The sequence below is a fragment of the Gigantopelta aegis genome, chromosome 9, assembly GCF_016097555.1.
Source record: "Gigantopelta aegis isolate Gae_Host chromosome 9, Gae_host_genome, whole genome shotgun sequence".
NCBI lineage: Eukaryota > Metazoa > Mollusca > Gastropoda > Neomphalida > Peltospiridae > Gigantopelta > Gigantopelta aegis.
The window spans coordinates 79,429,265-79,446,457 of record NC_054707.1 but is presented as its reverse complement, the minus strand read 5'-3'; the positions used below and the strand labels follow the sequence as shown (position 1 = coordinate 79,446,457).

Here is a 17,193-nt window from a genome sequence, read left to right as displayed (position 1 = left end):
TTGTAGTTATAAAAGATGGGTTGGGGGGGGGGGGGGGGGAATAGTAAAGATTTAAAATTAATCATTATCCTCAAACCAGTTGTAATACCATCAAACTGGATATAACAGTCTTGACTTTGTAGACATTGTAACACTTTTGGGGCTAACAGAAAAGAGCAGTTGTATAATAATAAGAAGAAGAATGAAAAACAAAAACACCATCTTATGTCATCTCTGTAAAGTCAGGAATGTCCATTTAAAATTCACAACAGATTAAAGATGCGATCTCCACACCCATTGTGTTCCTCTCAGTCATGGATAGACGTTTGTGCTGGTATATTAAAAGAATCCTTCATATGTGTCCATGTGAGACAGGGCTATTCCACCCGAGGGTACATCATTTGTTGTCAGGGACAAGGCTTGCCAAATCCCTGACATCATATTGTGTACCTGAGGGTGGAATAGCCCTGTCCCACATGGATACATAATGGAGGATTATTTTTCTCCCATCCAGTAGATGAAAAACAAGCATTTTGGGAAAACGTAAAAAACCTACATTTTTTTTTTTTAATCTTACAATAAAATAATCATAACCATTGAAAAGATCGTACCCAAAAATGGTTTATTCCAAAAGTATAAACTGAAAATGATAGTATAATTTCATTATGACAGCAGGTTTCCTTGTTTTTATGAAATATAAAAAGCATTTCTTGCGTTATTTTTCCGTTTACATGACGTCACCCAATGTTAATATCAGCTCAAGCAGAAGTCACGTGGTCATGCAAGACCGATTTATTCCGCATGGGCTGACGTCATGGAATACGCCTGTCTTGCATGGCTAGGGATGGGAGAAAAATCTGTCACAGCGTGGACCGGTGTGACAATAACCAAGATAATGCAAATGATAAACTTTGTGAATGAGAATGGTTAATGAAAGTAAAGTGATTAAAAAAAACAAAAGGTCACAGCTCAGTGTTAACAATAGGCTAAAGGATTAATTAAACGGCAGGTAAATAAAAAACCAACATAAAAACATGTAATATCAATGTACCCTAGGTTAAAATAAAAAAACATCTTAAGTTTAAAACTATAAAGCTGAAAAAAGTCAATCTTTAAAGCTTAGTAAGTAAAATATTAAGGCACTTGTTATCAGGCAAAAAATTACTGAAAAAAACGTTCTCTGGTCCACTACTCCATTTACAAAGGTTTAAAATTATAAAGCAAATAGTCCGTAATGTAAATATATACAAACTGCTCATTAATTTGGCAGCAAAATTGCCAAAATTCACTCATCACATGCATTATTATTCACAATCTCTTTTGGGTTTCAACAAACTAAATCATGATAAAGTATTTGTCAAATAAATTATACTGCTATACTTTTGTTACTATTACAAAAAAATGAATTTACGGATATCATTACATTTATAACATTCATAACATTTAGGCTTATATGCCTTCAACATTATAAAATGTATTGATAATATTTTTAATTATATTTATCATTATGTTAATTTAGAAACCAACTTTCTACGGTCAAAATAATCTATACTTGCTCATGTTAGCATTATTTTTGGAAATTAAAAAAAAAACTAAATTGGTACGAACAAGGTATTTTGTGCATTATAAAATATGAGTATATCAAGATACATCATTCATTTGTAAAAACAGCTAACTAATCATGCTTTTCAATGGTTTGCTGCATAAATCACTATTACTGTAAAACAATGTAATAGAAAAATGTAACAACAATGTAAGTTATGTGTATGTTGGTGAAATGTAGATTAATACAAAGATCTTACTAATGCCCAAGATTGTCATATCTAAAATTAAATGGAGATACACTGATAACATAAAATCACTTCTTTCTACCTTCACATAAGGTGGGTCAATCCATTAAGTACATGTTTCTCAGCTCAGTCTAACTTGTAAAACATATCTGAGAAAAACAAATTGTGGGACTAGTCATATTGCACAGGTGAGTGATGTAAATATTCTGCTGCATAGTGGATTAAATACCAATAAAAAATAAAATTTGGCATCAGCAGTTTACCCTTAGTTTTGTGTAAAACAGATAACTTTTGTTGACCTACTTTTTCAAAATTAATGAATTCATAATTATTTAAAATTCATATACAGTGAAACCACTCAAAACAGGAGCTCAGTAAACCAAACTTCTCTCAAAACTGCATGTTGTACATGATCCTAGCAAAGACCTCAGTAAAATTCCCTATAAACTGAATACCACTAATAACTGACTTTTTATGTGGTCCACTGAGTGTCCAGTTTAGAGGGGGTTTCATTGTATACTGCTGCTCACAAAACACATCGACTTGTATGTCGACAATACACCCTGATGTGGCACCAAAAATACCTCAAATACATATACAGGATATTTGTTCATCTATACCAGTATCTGTGTAAACAGGCACACATTCAAAGTCCACTATCGTTGATTGGCTTATAGGGTCATTCAACAATTAACATATATTTTGAATACTTCTTTCTTCTTCGTTAAATTTGTGAAAACTGTCTCATACAGATATTCCAATATGAGTGATGAATTTGGCAGTTGTTTGCAGGTCCTCCCTGGATTCCCAGATCTTCTGATGTAGGTCTGTTCCATGCAGCAAGTGGCTTCTCTCCGAGTTGCGTAGTGGACATTGTTGTAGGATATGTTCTGGTGTTTGCAGGTCTGTGCCACACTGACAGTCGCTTGTATGACACTTTTGAATACATATGTAGAACATTCAATGACCACACACCACTTTTTCTCAATCATTAAATATTTGTTGAATGGCCCCATGCATGAAATACATTTTATTTTTCTCCTTTGTCAGGAAAACAAATTAAGTTAGTCATTCCTTTTCACAACAATCCACTGTAGTACCTTATTTATAACCGAGTTTCTCTTCCATTTAATCTTCTTTCTGAAACCTCCTAACTAAAACTGTTTAGGATGTAAAATAATATTTCTGACTGTATTAAAAATCAGTGATAAAAACCTCTGGTGTTCATTATTGTTAGAAGATGAAAATTCTAAACCAGTAGTTGTCTGTTTAAAAAGTAGGTAAATTAAAACATTAATCAACAATTTTGTATTTAGTTTAAAGCCACTGGTTCCATGTTCAGAGTTGGAAGATACCGCTGTATGAAGATGAAATGATGGAGCCTTTGTCTTTGTGGTTAGTGTTGGAAGACAATGTTTTAGATGCTTGTGACTGATCACAAAGCACAAGTTGGAAGAGTTGTTCTCAACTGTCATCACTGACGCCCACCATACGTTGGATTCTTGAATGTCGACGTCGCTTGCTTGTATATTGGATTCTCTCCCTAAAATAAACAAGTTTCAACATTTGAATTAATCTGGTAATTTTATTTCAAATGACCGAGAAGACAAGTTAACTTACCATTTTTTTTGTATCGGAAATGTTGCATTATTTGAAACAACCATTTCATGCCAATATCTTTTTTTTGTAATAACAATTTTTCCCTAAAATAAGTTTTCTCCTGACGAAATTTTGACTTTTACTTTGTGGTTTTAAACTTAGTTTTATTATACATAAATTTTAAATTAGGAGTAACACAACACCTAAATAACATAACTATCACAATAATGACCAAATCTGCATCTTGATATGATATTTTCATTATTCTGTAAACGGTAAATACATCTAAATGGTAAAAGTATGAGACATAGGTTAAGATGCAGTCCATGTCCGTTATAAAAACAAAAACTTCATTACCATTTCCCATGTAGCATTCTGTCTCTCCTTCTCGAATTTGGCAAATTCTCGTCTGTCATGGATCATAGTCAGCATCTTCCAGATGAGGAGAAGAGCTAACCCCACGGCCACAATGCCTCCGACCACTCCACCAACAATAGCCAGGATGTTGACAGACTCGGGACAAACTAACAAGAGAAAACTTGTCGTTGAGATTCAAAATATAATACTGGAGATTACAGAGCTCAATACTACTATCACGTTAGACCTAAATATCATTTCTCTCATCCTCAGGTGTATGGAACAGAGCTATCCCATGAAAGAAACCTATGTAAGAAATTTCTATCTTACATGGGATATCATGCACTTGCATTTAACATGACGTTGTTGGTAATATATGATGTCATATTAATGTGAGATGGTGATGTGAGGTCATTAGACACAGTTTTAAATTAATATTTTGTTATTAAAACATTCATTTTAAAAGATATCTAGTTAATTTGTAGTGTTACATTTTATTTACTGCAAATGATGGAGTCTTATATTCATTTCACAAATAAGTCAAACTTTGTGATTCGCCTTTCATTAAAGAATTTAAGGAACATTTTTTGTAGTTGTATCTTAATATTTGACTTACGATTTTACATCTAGTCTTAAAATTTAATTCATTGTATATAAAAATATTATGTAACAATCTTCTGACAAAATCATTATCATGCCAATTAAAGTTATTTTATTATGTTAATCATTGTAAAATTAATCATGATGAACCTAATTAATAAGTACAACAAAATATGTTTTATTCTAAGCAATGCCACCTGGACAACGAAGGAGTTCTGCAATGATTAGAAACTGTTTTTGTTTGTGTGTACTATGACGAAATCCACTAGCTTTTAATTGTATTGATTTATTTCTTAATAAACACTACCTTTTGTCTGCTGTACGACAATGTGGATGACATTGTTGTCGTCATACTCGTAGGTGAAATAAAACAGACACTCATCATCATCCTTGAAACGACACATCTTCACGCCATCAGATTCTGAAGTTAAACACAATATCACAGGGTTTGTATTGTTTGCAAAATTTATCTCTACTTTTTATTTTTATGGTCAAGAGACTTTGCAAAAAAAAAAAAAAAAAAAAATAATTAGAATATTCATTTAGAAACAAAACACTGTATAGTTATGCATTCATCTCAGTTATTAGTATTATGAACTCAAAAATACTGGGAGAATAAAACAATTGTTTGACAACTTCCTGTGTTTAAAATTTTCCTTAAAAAGGTTCTATTTACAAATGTCTAGTTTTGTAGATGTGGTGAAACACTTAAATTCACACATACTTTAAACAGGAGAATAGAAGATTTTACATCAGGTAACTGAAATGCACACACTACAAACAGCAATGCAAAGAATGAAAGTTTTTACTTTTTTAATTTAGGTACCTTTATTGTTAACCTACAAACTACAAACTGCAATACATGAGAATAGACGATTGTTTACATTAGGTCCCTTCACCTGCAGCCTACACATAACAAACTGCAATGTAGGAGAATAGACGATTGTTTACATTAGGTCCCTTCACCTGCAGCCTACACATAACAAACTGCAATGTAGGAGAATAGACGATTGTTTACATTAGGTCCCTTCACCTGCAGCCTACACATAACAAACTGCAATGAAGGAGAATAGACGATTGTTTACATTAGGTCCCTTCACCTGCAGCCTACACATAACAAACTGCAATGTAGGAGAATAGACGATTGTTTACATTAGGTCCCTTCACCTGCAGCCTACACATAACAAACTGCAATGCATGAGAATAGACGATTGTTTACATTAGGTCCCTTCACCTGCAGCCTACACATAACAAACTGCAATGTAGGAGAATAGACGATTGTTTACATTAGGTCACCTGCAGCCTACACATAACAAACTGCAATGCAGGAGAATAGACGATTGTTTACGTTAGGTCCCTTCACCTGCAGCCTACACATAACAAACTGCAATGCAGGAGAATAGACGATTGTTTACATTAGGTCCCTTTACCTGCAGCCTACTCATAAAAAACTGCAATGTTGGAGAACAGAACATTTTTACATTAGATACGGTCCCAGGCCTTGACCTTAACTTTTTTTCAGGCTACTAGGTTATAAAATCTGGTAGCTTTTAGTAAAAATTGGTAGCCTCATAATTTTAATAAATCATTTACTTTTATTTAAACATGTTGTTTTAGGTGGGATGTTTGAGGTGTTTAAGCATCTTGTTGATTGCAGAGTAACTGGATGTGCAAAAAAAACCTAGTAGCCCAGCGGACTACTGGGTTTAGAAATCTGGTAGCCCGAGCAACAAATGGGAAGCCAAAAGAGCCCGGGTTACTGCTAAGGTCGAGCCCTGGATACCTGAAGCCCACACACAATAATTGGTAATACATGAGAATATAATTATTTTACATTAGATACCTTTAACTTCGTCCTTGACGACAATGTTGTGGCAGTCTCTGCTGCACTGTTCCCGGGTGAGGGGTCCTGTCTGGAAAGCTGAACATTGAACACACTCCTTGTTCTCCGCACACTTACCCGGGCAGGTCTATGGGAAAAAAACACAAATTGTCAGTTGTTTAGTGACTTTCATGATCAACTAACAAAATACATTAACAGAACAATCTACCAAAATTGACATCAACCAGTAACATAAATCAATTATGCCCCTGTTGCAAAGGTTTGCAGAAACTATTGTTCCAGGACTTTTACATAAATACAAAAAAGATACTCAACATTACCTGAAATTTCTATAATTTATGTCAAAATTATTTGAATTAGTTGTGAGTGGTTCTCTTTGTAATACAATTCTGAAAAACTTTATTTACTCATACATAGATTATCATAATTAGCTAAATACAAGTAAATATATATTTCCTTTTTTACTAGCTTCTAAGACATTGTATTATTCAACAAACTCCGAAGTTTCCTTTAAGATAGTATGTTCTGACCAATACTCACAGGGCATTCATCACAGGTAGGTCCCCGATACAGGGTGTTTTTGTCACAAACACAGCTGCCACAAATACACGTACCAAAGCCATTACATTCTTTCTGTAACAGAAAACAATAAATGTTTGTCAGAATATTGGTTTAAGATTACAAGAACTATATCAACCGTTTAAAGAAAGTGTAATAATCAAAACAGTTCTACTTTTCAAAATTTAATTCAAATCAAATCTCAACCTTGCAAGTATTTTGTATTTATATAAAGTAATTTTTATGATAAATCTTACTACCAATATGCCAAACCAGGAACAAACTAACATTCAGATGACAGTATCATTAATTTTACAAGTGGCGTATCCGTTGTAATAGTATTGACGGTAAGCATTTATGTTGGTATGTTTTAAACTGTACCAAACAAAATGGCAGAATTTTTTTTTTAAGGCATCAAAGACTAGACTAGACGAGATAAAATATGTAATGTGTTTTTAATAACTCCATAGCACAATGTTTGATCATAGGCAGTTAGTGTCTTATTATACATGGTTTATAATTTGAAATAAAAAATTCTGTTACATGTATTCTTTTCATTAGCAACAACAGTGTTTTTGTTTTACATCTCCAAGCTATACTCTTCAAAAGAAGAAACGCAAAACCACATTGTCGTAACATTTGGAGAATTGATTTAATTATTGAATGGTGAGTCCGATAATTACCAAATGTTGCAGGATTGTTCACAATTCACTCTAGTCCATTGTGAGTAAGTGATAGGACACACCACCAAGGTCAAGGTCATCTGGAGTCAATACCGGGTGTGGCCTCCGCGTGTGTTGACAACTGCCTGGCACCGCCTACCCATTGAAGCAACCAGGGTACGGATGACGTCCCGGGGGATGGTGGCCCACTCGGCCTGCAAGGCTGCTGCCAGCTCGGGCAGGGTCTGGGGTTGTGGTTGTCGCTGTCGGAGGCGTCGGTCCAACTCGTCCCATAGATGCTCAATTGGGTTCAAATCCGGTGATATCGATGGCCAAGGAAGGACATTAATGTTGTTGTTCTGTAGGAAAGCCGTTGTGAGACGTGCTGTGTGAGGCCTGGCGTTGTCATGTTGGAACACTGCGTTGGCTTTGGCCATAACTGGAACGATGTGTGGCCGGAGGATCTGGTCAATGTAGCCCTGTGCATTCAGGTTGCCCTGCACGTGGACCAGGTCAGTTCTGCCAGTGTGTGAGATGGCTGCCCACACCATGACACTACCCCCGCACGCAGTTTGCCGCATAACGTTCACCACGACGCCTATACACGCGACATCTTCCATCATGACGTCGGAGCAGAAATCGGGACTCGTCACTGAACCACACCTGTCTCCATCGCAGTTGAGGCCATTGTCGATGAATCTGGCACCACTGCAGTCGGAGTCGACGGTGTTGTGGTGTTAAGATGACACCTCGAACTGGACGTCTGGCACGAATTCCTACCTCACGTAGGCGGTTCCGTACGGTCTGGTTGGATATCCTGCGCAAACCTGGTATTGCTGCGGCTGTGGAGGTGGCAGTAGTCAATCGTTCCCGAAGGTGGCGTACCCGGATGTAGCGGTCCTGCCCGGGGGTAGTGACCCATGGTCGACCGGATCTAGGGAGGTCACGTGTTGATCCATGTTGCTGGTAACGGTCCCACAGTCTGGAGATGGTGCTTGGGGACACATGGAATGCCCTGGCAACGGCCGTTCTGGATTCGCCTGCGTCTAGTCGGCCGATGGCATTGTTTCTCTGCAGTTCACTGAGACATGGCATGTCCTGGATTGTCAACTGTCGGCCAGATACAGAGGCCAGGCAAGCGAACACCCTGCACTTTTATACTGTCGGTGTTCATGTTGCACGTGAAGACAACGCACGTGCAGTGGTGACATGGTTTGCACGTGGCTGCATTTTTGCGAATATTCACATTTTGGAACTTTATTGTACAGTAGCTGCGTTTTATCGAATGTAACCGTGGGAATGTGTTTGGGACATGCAATGACCTTATATTCACAAAGCATGAACCGGTAGGAAACATAAAATCGGAGTTATAACCCATTTGTACCCTTTTGCGTTTCTTTTTTTGAAGAGTATATTTAATACACCAGCCATGGAACACAAGGATGAAATATAAAACACACTCTGTATAATGTTCAGAACAGCAAGAACTCATAGAAGGAAGGAAGGAAATGTTTTATTTAACGACGCACTCAACACACTTTTATTTACGGTTATATGGCGTCGGACATATGGTTAAGGACCACACAGATATTGAGAAAGGAAACCCGCTGTCGTCACTTCATGGGATACTCTTTTCGATTAACAGCAAGGGAGCTTTTATATGCACCATCCCATAGACAGGATAGCACATACCACAGCCTTTGATATACCAGTCGTGGTGCACTGGCTTGAGCGAGAAATAGCCCAATGGGTCCACCGACAGGGATCGATCCCAGACAAGAACTCATGGGTGCTTTTATTCAATTTAGTACATTTCAATCATACTGAATAGATTACCAGCATCCACAAGTGTTTGATGTTTCGAGCATATTTGTGGTTCATTATTCATTAACATACTGAAGTCAATGTATGATATTTATCGAACCACTGTAAATCTGATTAATATTGTGAACCGTTTTTCTTTCAAATATGCACCCTTAGTGCATGTTTGTGACCAGTAAATTTTGCGAACAATTGTTGGTATTTGCAAATAAAGTAATGCATGTGTATAAATTTGGGGAGCTCACTTTGAACAATGCAAAATATATATGCATGCATTTTCCCATCAAGCCCAGTTCACAGTACCTTTAAGTATGTAAGTATTATATGTTAACTTAAACACAGTCATGAATAACGAACCTGGCTAGAGATTTCCAAAGCTATCTTAGCACTACAAAATTGTAATACCATCATAGGCTATGACGTCACTACAGCACACAATGGTTTTTTGATTTTATAGCACTAAGATAGCTTCGAGAATATGTGGCCTCTAGGAGCAGACCAATCTTTAGACCTAGTGTATTTATAACTATTTGAATCAAACTTAGATGTAAGCTTTATTTTTTCCAATGCATTCCAAATACTTACACCATTAGCCGAAATGCAGTCGCTGTTATCCTGTTTACATTCACATGATGTTCCGTTGTATGGTGCTTTACACTGGCACTCTCCACACTTGCATATACCTCGCTCAGGCCCTGAGAGAAGAACAAAATTGTTGCAAAACCTATTCAGCAGAATTCTAAAGAACATAAAATAGTTTTAAAGAACTACATTATAGCTTGAAAGTGGGTGACAGAATAACAAATTAAGATTTTAGGGTGTATTGTTTTTTCAATGACAGTCATAAAAAGTCTAATTTTGATGTTATTTTAATACAAATTATGTTCAAGATAAAGCAAACTCTTTAACTATTTTTTTCCAGTTGATTAGCATCTAGTACATAATATTTTAGGACTGTGTAGCTGTCTCTGAAAATTGCCTAGCAAATCATAAGGTGGTACAGAGACAATGTTCCCTGAAAGTGCACTGATGCACTTAATACCAAAAGGCCTGTTGGTGAAAGAAATTTTAAATGTTTGTTTTATATTGTTTTAATAAATAAGGGATCACATAAATACAGCATATAAAAAGTTTGTTTTATTTAATACGCCACTAGAGCACATTGATTTTTTTATCTTATCATCAGCTATTGGACGTCAAACATATGGTCATTCTGACACTGGTTTTTTTAGAGGAAACCAGCTGTCTCCACATAGGCTACTCTTTTACGACAGGAAGCAATGGATCTTTTATTTGCGCTTCCCACAAGCAGGATAGCACAAACCATGGCCTTTGTTGAACTAGTTATGGATCACTGGTCGGTGCAAGTGGTTTACACCTACCCATTGAGCCTTGCGGAGCACTCTGGGTTTGGAGTCGGTATCTGGATTAAAAATCCCATGCCTCGACTTGGATCCGAACCCAGTACCTATCAGCCTGTAGACCGATGGCCTAACCATGACGCCACCGAGGCCGGTAAATACAGCAAATAGTGACTGCATTTAAAACCCTCATCCATAGTGTCAGGACGTTAACAGTGTTACTGACATTTACTCTCACATTACTGCTTTTTGTTATACATACAGATATTGCTATGCAGGCATTGGCAGGGATGGGAAAACACCCAATCAGAGATTGAGTATATAGAAGACATTCGATACTTCGACCAAAGCATCTCAGGTAGCGCACTCTACCAACTGAGCTAGATCCCATCCTCTGCTGCTGAAAGAAGTGTTACGTGAACTCACCTCCACACAGCTGGTGGTCGTAGTAGTCACACGAGTAGTCATCGCACTCGCAGAACGGACCGCTGTATTTGAACGCAGAGTCCGAGCTCCTCTGGTAACACTCACATATACCACACACACACTGGCCTTTACCAGAACACGGCACGGTCGAGTTGGCACTGGCAAACATAACAAAAAAACACTAGTTACACTTATTTTAACACTCATATATACCACACACACACACTGGCCTTTACCAGAACACGGCACGGTCGAGTTGGCACTGGCAAACATAACAAAAAACATTAGTTACACTTATTTTAACACTCACATATACCACACACACACACTGGCCTTTACTAGAACATGGCACGGTCGAGTTGGCACTGGCAAACATAACAAAAAACATTAGTTACACTTATTTTAACACTCACATATACCACACACACACACTGGCCTTTACTAGAACACGGCACGGTCGAGTTGGCACTGGCAAACATAACAAAAAACATTAGTTACACTTATTTTAACACTCACATATACCACACACACACACTGGCCTTTACTAGAACATGGCACGGTCGAGTTGGCACTGGCAAACATAACAAAAAACATTAGTTACACTTATTTTAACACTCACATATACCACACACACACTGGCCTTTACTAGAACATGGCACGGTCGAGTTGGCACTGGCAAACATAACAAAAAACATTAGTTACACTTATTTTAACACTCACATATACCACACACACACACTGGCCTTTACCAGAACACGGCACGGTCGAGTTGGCACTGGTAAACATAACAAAAAACATTAGTTACACTTATTTTAACACTCACATATACCACACACACACTGGCCTTTACTAGAACATGGCACGGTCGAGTTGGCACTGGCAAACATAACAAAAAACATTAGTTACACTTATTTTAACACTCACATATACCACACACACACACACTGGCCTTTACCAGAACACGGCACGGTCGAGTTGGCACTGGCAAACAACAAAAAACATTAGTTACACTTATTTTAACACTCACATATACCACACACACACACTGGCCTTTACCAGAACACGGCACGGTCGAGTTGGCACTGGCAAACATAACAAAAAACATTAGTTACACTTATTTTAACACTCACATATACCACACACACACACTGGCCTTTACCAGAACACGGCACGGTCGAGTTGGCACTGGTAAACATAACAAAAAACATTAGTTACACTTATTTTAACACTCACATGTACTACACACACACTGTTGATAAGTTGATGAAGTCATAAAATTAATACCTATATTGTGCCTATATTGTGGCATGGCAAGACAAAAATAAATTAACTGTCTCTAAAAATATATGAATTATTAAATGTGTCATCAGAACAAAGATTAAGTATTAACAGTTCTTTCCGAGAATAATGTACTTTTAAGCAGACATTAATAACTAAAACAAAAATCACTTGTCAGACTTGTAACAAGCGGGCAACCAATGAATTTCATGGGCTACTGTAACTTAAAAGTTATGTTAGCTATGTTTTACAGATTAATTAGATTAATTACTTTTCTTACGAAGGTGCTTGCTGTAGAATAAGCAATCTTCAACTGTAAAACATGATGGACATCATGATTATTGTTATTTCTTTTAAATTCTTCAAAAATATAATTAATGTATAACGACACAGCAGCAAAAACATTGTGTGTTATTTCCTAGCTGTGACACTGTAAACCAAAGATCTGATAGTGAACACAATCTCACCGAATACACTTAGCGTCAGACTCCTCACTGGACACGACTGTGGCGTCACACTCACAGAACTTGCCGTACCGACCGTGGTTACAGGTGCACTTCCCACACTCATACGTGCCATTTCCGCCAGAACACAGAGGGCTGTTCGGAATCTGTAGCCATAAATAATGATAAACATATTTAATAAATTTGATTTCAAATCTCTCCTGTGTTTACAAGATAAAAATATTTAATAAATTTTGTTTTAAATCTCACATCTGTATACAAGATAAAAACAGTAGTAGAACTAACGTATAAATAGAATTCATGTTGATTACGATTTTCTGATGTTAACACTCCTACTTACAAACACACTATCGTATCTACTTCCATACTCCAGGAACCATCCATACCAAGATGCTAGAAAAACAATCAATGCCATTCAAACCTAAGAATTTTTTAAAATTTTTTAGTTACTTTTCAATAATATTTATCTTCAGCCCATTATCTTTATTTCATCATTTTCTGTTTTAGGAATACTTAACCTGAACTCAAACAATGGCACATTCCCCCTATGTTAGAAGACTGGTCTAAGTGTCCCAACAACGGATGGGATGGCTTTTAAATCTTCCAATGAGTCCTCTTGCCTCCTGTCCCAGTCATGTGACTGAAGCTTCCTTCTTTCTCCTTCACTGTTATGGTCTGGATTTTTTTTTCTTTACTCCATTAAATCTAAGCCATAGTGTAAAATGCCATTGTATGAGGTCAGGCTAAGTAGAAAAGAAAATATATCCAAGCCTTACCCTTGCTCCATTGTACACTGAGAGATCATAAAGTAAGCAATGTGTGCTGCAGATTCTAATTCTACAATTATATTATAAACATATATTCACTTACCTCCTGTCCTTTCTTTTCACAGCTACATTCACAGATGAGATCCAGGTTGACTACGAGTTTCTCTGCGAGGCCGACAGGGTAAATCTCCAGCTGTCTGTTCCACAGAACCCGGTCTCTGGGACATTCGGTCACAGTGATTTCGGCAGTAAATGTTACCTAACACCCAACAAGTAGATATATTTGTTATCACGCCAGTTGTACTTACTTAAATAAAGGTTATAAAAGTGAAACAATTTTTTTGGTAGAGCAATTTGTTACTATGATAAGTTGTTGTTACTTCAATAAAGGTTGTAAAACTGAAACAAACAGTAGATATATTCGCTAGTTGTAAGGTTATAAAATTGAAATAAAGTGTCTTACAATAAATGTACACTGGATCTCACCTAACTGCATTTTCAATATATTGACTAATGAAATAATTCTTGCCGAATACATTTTCCCAAGTGAGGACACTTATCAAATGGTGTTTTTCTTTGGAAATAAAAAATTATGCAAATTATGACATGAAAGTGAAAATTAATTTTATCGCTTAATTAATTAAATTTGAATAAAGATTAAAACAAAGAATTTGGTTAAAGATATAAATATTCCTTGATTAATCCAAAAAATGCACTTGTTTGTGGAACTGATTTTTGTTCATTTTATAGATAAATAATATTATGCTTGTAATTCTATCGATTTTATTTTCAGTATATTTAATACTCACATTAGTTCCGATCTTCAGGCCTTCACATTCATTTGTTTCTTTTAAGTCATTTCTGAAACAATGACACATACTAATTTTAAGACTAGAACACATTGCTTTTAAACAAGAAATAGTCTTTTGTGCAAAACACACTGGTAGTGACATATTTTATAACATAACTATGGTTAATGCTTAAAATCACTGAGCATTCCTTAATCTTAGTTGGATTTGAGTGTAGTTAATGTAAAAATGGACCGATTTCATAACTTCTAAAAGGTTAACAAAAAAAAACCCAGATGGTATGGTGGGACATGAAAGTATCATGAAGTTCAACATCTAAACGTCACAATGCACTTTGTGATACAAGCAAAGTGTTTGTAAGAGTGTTTCTAAAATGGTTCTTTTCTATTAGCAACACTATTTATCAAATTATTAAAATTTTATGTATGTAAAGTTTCTTTTGGATGTCAGTATATTTCTCTATCACCAAAGATATACTTCATTGTCCCCACCTAACAAAACCAAAAAATATATATCAGATCCATATAAAGTTAGCTCATTTTATTTTTAATTTGTTTCATGAAATATAGGAACACAAATTATACTAACTGAAATTTGCAAGACTACATACTTACCCAAGGCACTTTGATAAAAACTTGACAGTTATGTTTTCGGCATTTTGGGTATTCAAGGTAACTTTTGAAGTTATTTTCTGAAAATTAAAAAAAAATACATTAACTTAAAAATAAAATAATCTCTAGAAATAATAATTCATAATGTATCAATTAGTGCTTTGTTTCTATCTATTTGTTCAAATAACACTGTTTATCAGTCTATTAATTTTGTATTGGTATTTTGGTGGGGTTTTTAATAATGCTGTTTATCAGTCTATTAATTTTGTATTGGTTTTTGGTGGGTTTTTAATAACGCTGTTTATCAGTCTATTGATTTTGTATTGGTTTTTGGTGGGTTTTTAATAACGCTGTTTATCAGTCTACTGATTTTGTATTGGTTTTTCGTGGGTTTTTAATAACACTGTTTATCAGTCTATTAATTTTGTATTGGTTTTTGGTGGGTTTTAATAACACTGTTTATCAGTCTATTAATTTTGTATTGGTTTTTCGTGGGTTTTTAATAACACTGTTTATCAGTCTATTAATTTTGTATTGGTTTTTGGTGGGTTTTAATAACACTGTTTATCAGTCTATTAATTTTGTATTGGTTTTTTGGTGGGTTTTTAATAACGCTGTTTATCAGTCTATTGATTTTGTATTGGTTTTTGGTGGGTTTTTAATAACGCTGTTTATCAGTCTACTGATTTTGTATTGGTTTTTCGTGGGTTTTTAATAACACTGTTTATCAGTCTATTAATTTTGTATTGGTTTTTGGTGGGTTTTAATAACACTGTTTATCAGTCTATTAATTTTGTATTGGTTTTTGGTGGGTTTTTAATAACACTGTTTATCAGTCTATTAATTTTGTATTGGTTTTTGGTGGGTTTTAATAACACTGTTTATCAGTCTATTAATTTTGTATTGGTTTTTTGGTGGGTTTTTAATAACACTGTTTATCAGTCTATTAATTTTGTATTGGTTTTTGGTGGGTTTTTAATAACACTGTTTATCAGTCTATTAATTTTGTATTGGTTTTTTGGTGGGGTTTTAATAACACTGTTTATCAGTCTATTAATTTTGTATTGGTTTTTGGTGGGTTTTAATAACACTGTTTATCAGTCTATTAATTTTGTATTGGTTTTTGGTGGGTTTTTAATAACACTGTTTATCAGTCTATTAATTTTATATTGGTTTTTGGTGGGTTTTTTAATTTTATGGAAATTGATCAGGTTCCTAATTCACTAAACTCTCAGAACTTTGCTATTTCGCAATGAAAGCAAACAGACTTGCAAGAATCATATGATGCTGTTTAAGAGAGCTTAAGAGAGCTTTGTGTATAAGAATTCTGTTTGGCAAATCAAAGTATAAACATGTATTTTGTATGTAACAATAATTACAAGTTATGAGAAAAACTGAAAAAGACAAACATATAAACGAAACTGAATATCATGCACCATTTGATAAGCTATTACATCCATATTATTAAAGAGTCTTTAACAAACATGTTCAGCATACTGTTTTATTTCTTTTATAGTTATGTATTTTTTTTTGGGGGGGGGGGGGAGGAATGGAGGGGTGTTTTTTTTTAGTGTTACTTAAAATCACCTTGTAATTGTTCCTGATGAGTGCGACAATGTTAGCCGAGTCATCAGCCAGCTCCCCTGCGATCGATCCCTCGATGTATTTCGACAGTTTCTCGTACACCACTTTCTGATCCTTGGTGACAGCAAAGATAACGTTCACCTTCTTCTGACTGATCATGGCCGCAATCTGGCTCACTGACGGATAATCCTAAAACAAAGACACATATTTACATTAAACTGAACAAGGAAACTACCACAGGGGTAAAAAAGGAATATCTGTTTAACAATGCATCAGCACATTTTAAACAATGGTTATTTTTAACTAGTATTCTGAGAATACTGCTAAACCAATACAGGGCCCAACTAAAGTTTGTATCTCCTAAGTCATCTCAAAATGGGTAAATCGCCAAGAAAGTCGAATTTGATCTGCAACTACATGATAAAGCTATTCACAAAATTTCAGGTCAATATCTTGAGGCATTGCCAAAAAGGTCTGGTAAACTATATGTGGGGAAGACGGACAGACAGACAAATGGATGAACAGACAGACTGAGACAAAACCTACAGTCTGCTCCAGTTGGACTGGCAGGAGACTAAAAAAAACTGCTGCTGCAATAGGCTATTTCTACTGAAAAGCAGCAAGGCACTTTCCAATCATGGGGCACTGACATGGGCAGAAAAAACCCTGTCTATCGTACAACTC

The 17,193-nt window shown here is 35.7% G+C and overlaps 1 protein-coding gene across 1 annotated transcript in view; it reads right to left on the bottom strand.

Annotated features, from left to right (window-relative positions):
* Positions 1-710: 710 nt before the first annotated feature.
* Positions 711-17,193, bottom strand: part of LOC121381151 (integrin beta-PS-like) — a 44,627-nt gene continuing 28,144 nt past the window's right edge. The window contains exons 12-23 of the mRNA XM_041510310.1: positions 16,513-16,698; positions 14,929-15,005; positions 14,315-14,366; positions 13,609-13,764; positions 12,742-12,884; positions 10,997-11,154; positions 9,795-9,904; positions 6,709-6,801; positions 6,169-6,295; positions 4,633-4,746; positions 3,726-3,892; positions 711-3,312 (exon numbers count right to left, since the gene is read on the bottom strand). Coding sequence (XP_041366244.1) covers positions 3,244-3,312; positions 3,726-3,892; positions 4,633-4,746; positions 6,169-6,295; positions 6,709-6,801; positions 9,795-9,904; positions 10,997-11,154; positions 12,742-12,884; positions 13,609-13,764; positions 14,315-14,366; positions 14,929-15,005; positions 16,513-16,698 — 1,452 coding nt within the window. The 3' untranslated portion in view covers positions 711-3,243. The remainder of the gene's footprint in view (positions 3,313-3,725; positions 3,893-4,632; positions 4,747-6,168; positions 6,296-6,708; positions 6,802-9,794; positions 9,905-10,996; positions 11,155-12,741; positions 12,885-13,608; positions 13,765-14,314; positions 14,367-14,928; positions 15,006-16,512; positions 16,699-17,193) is intronic.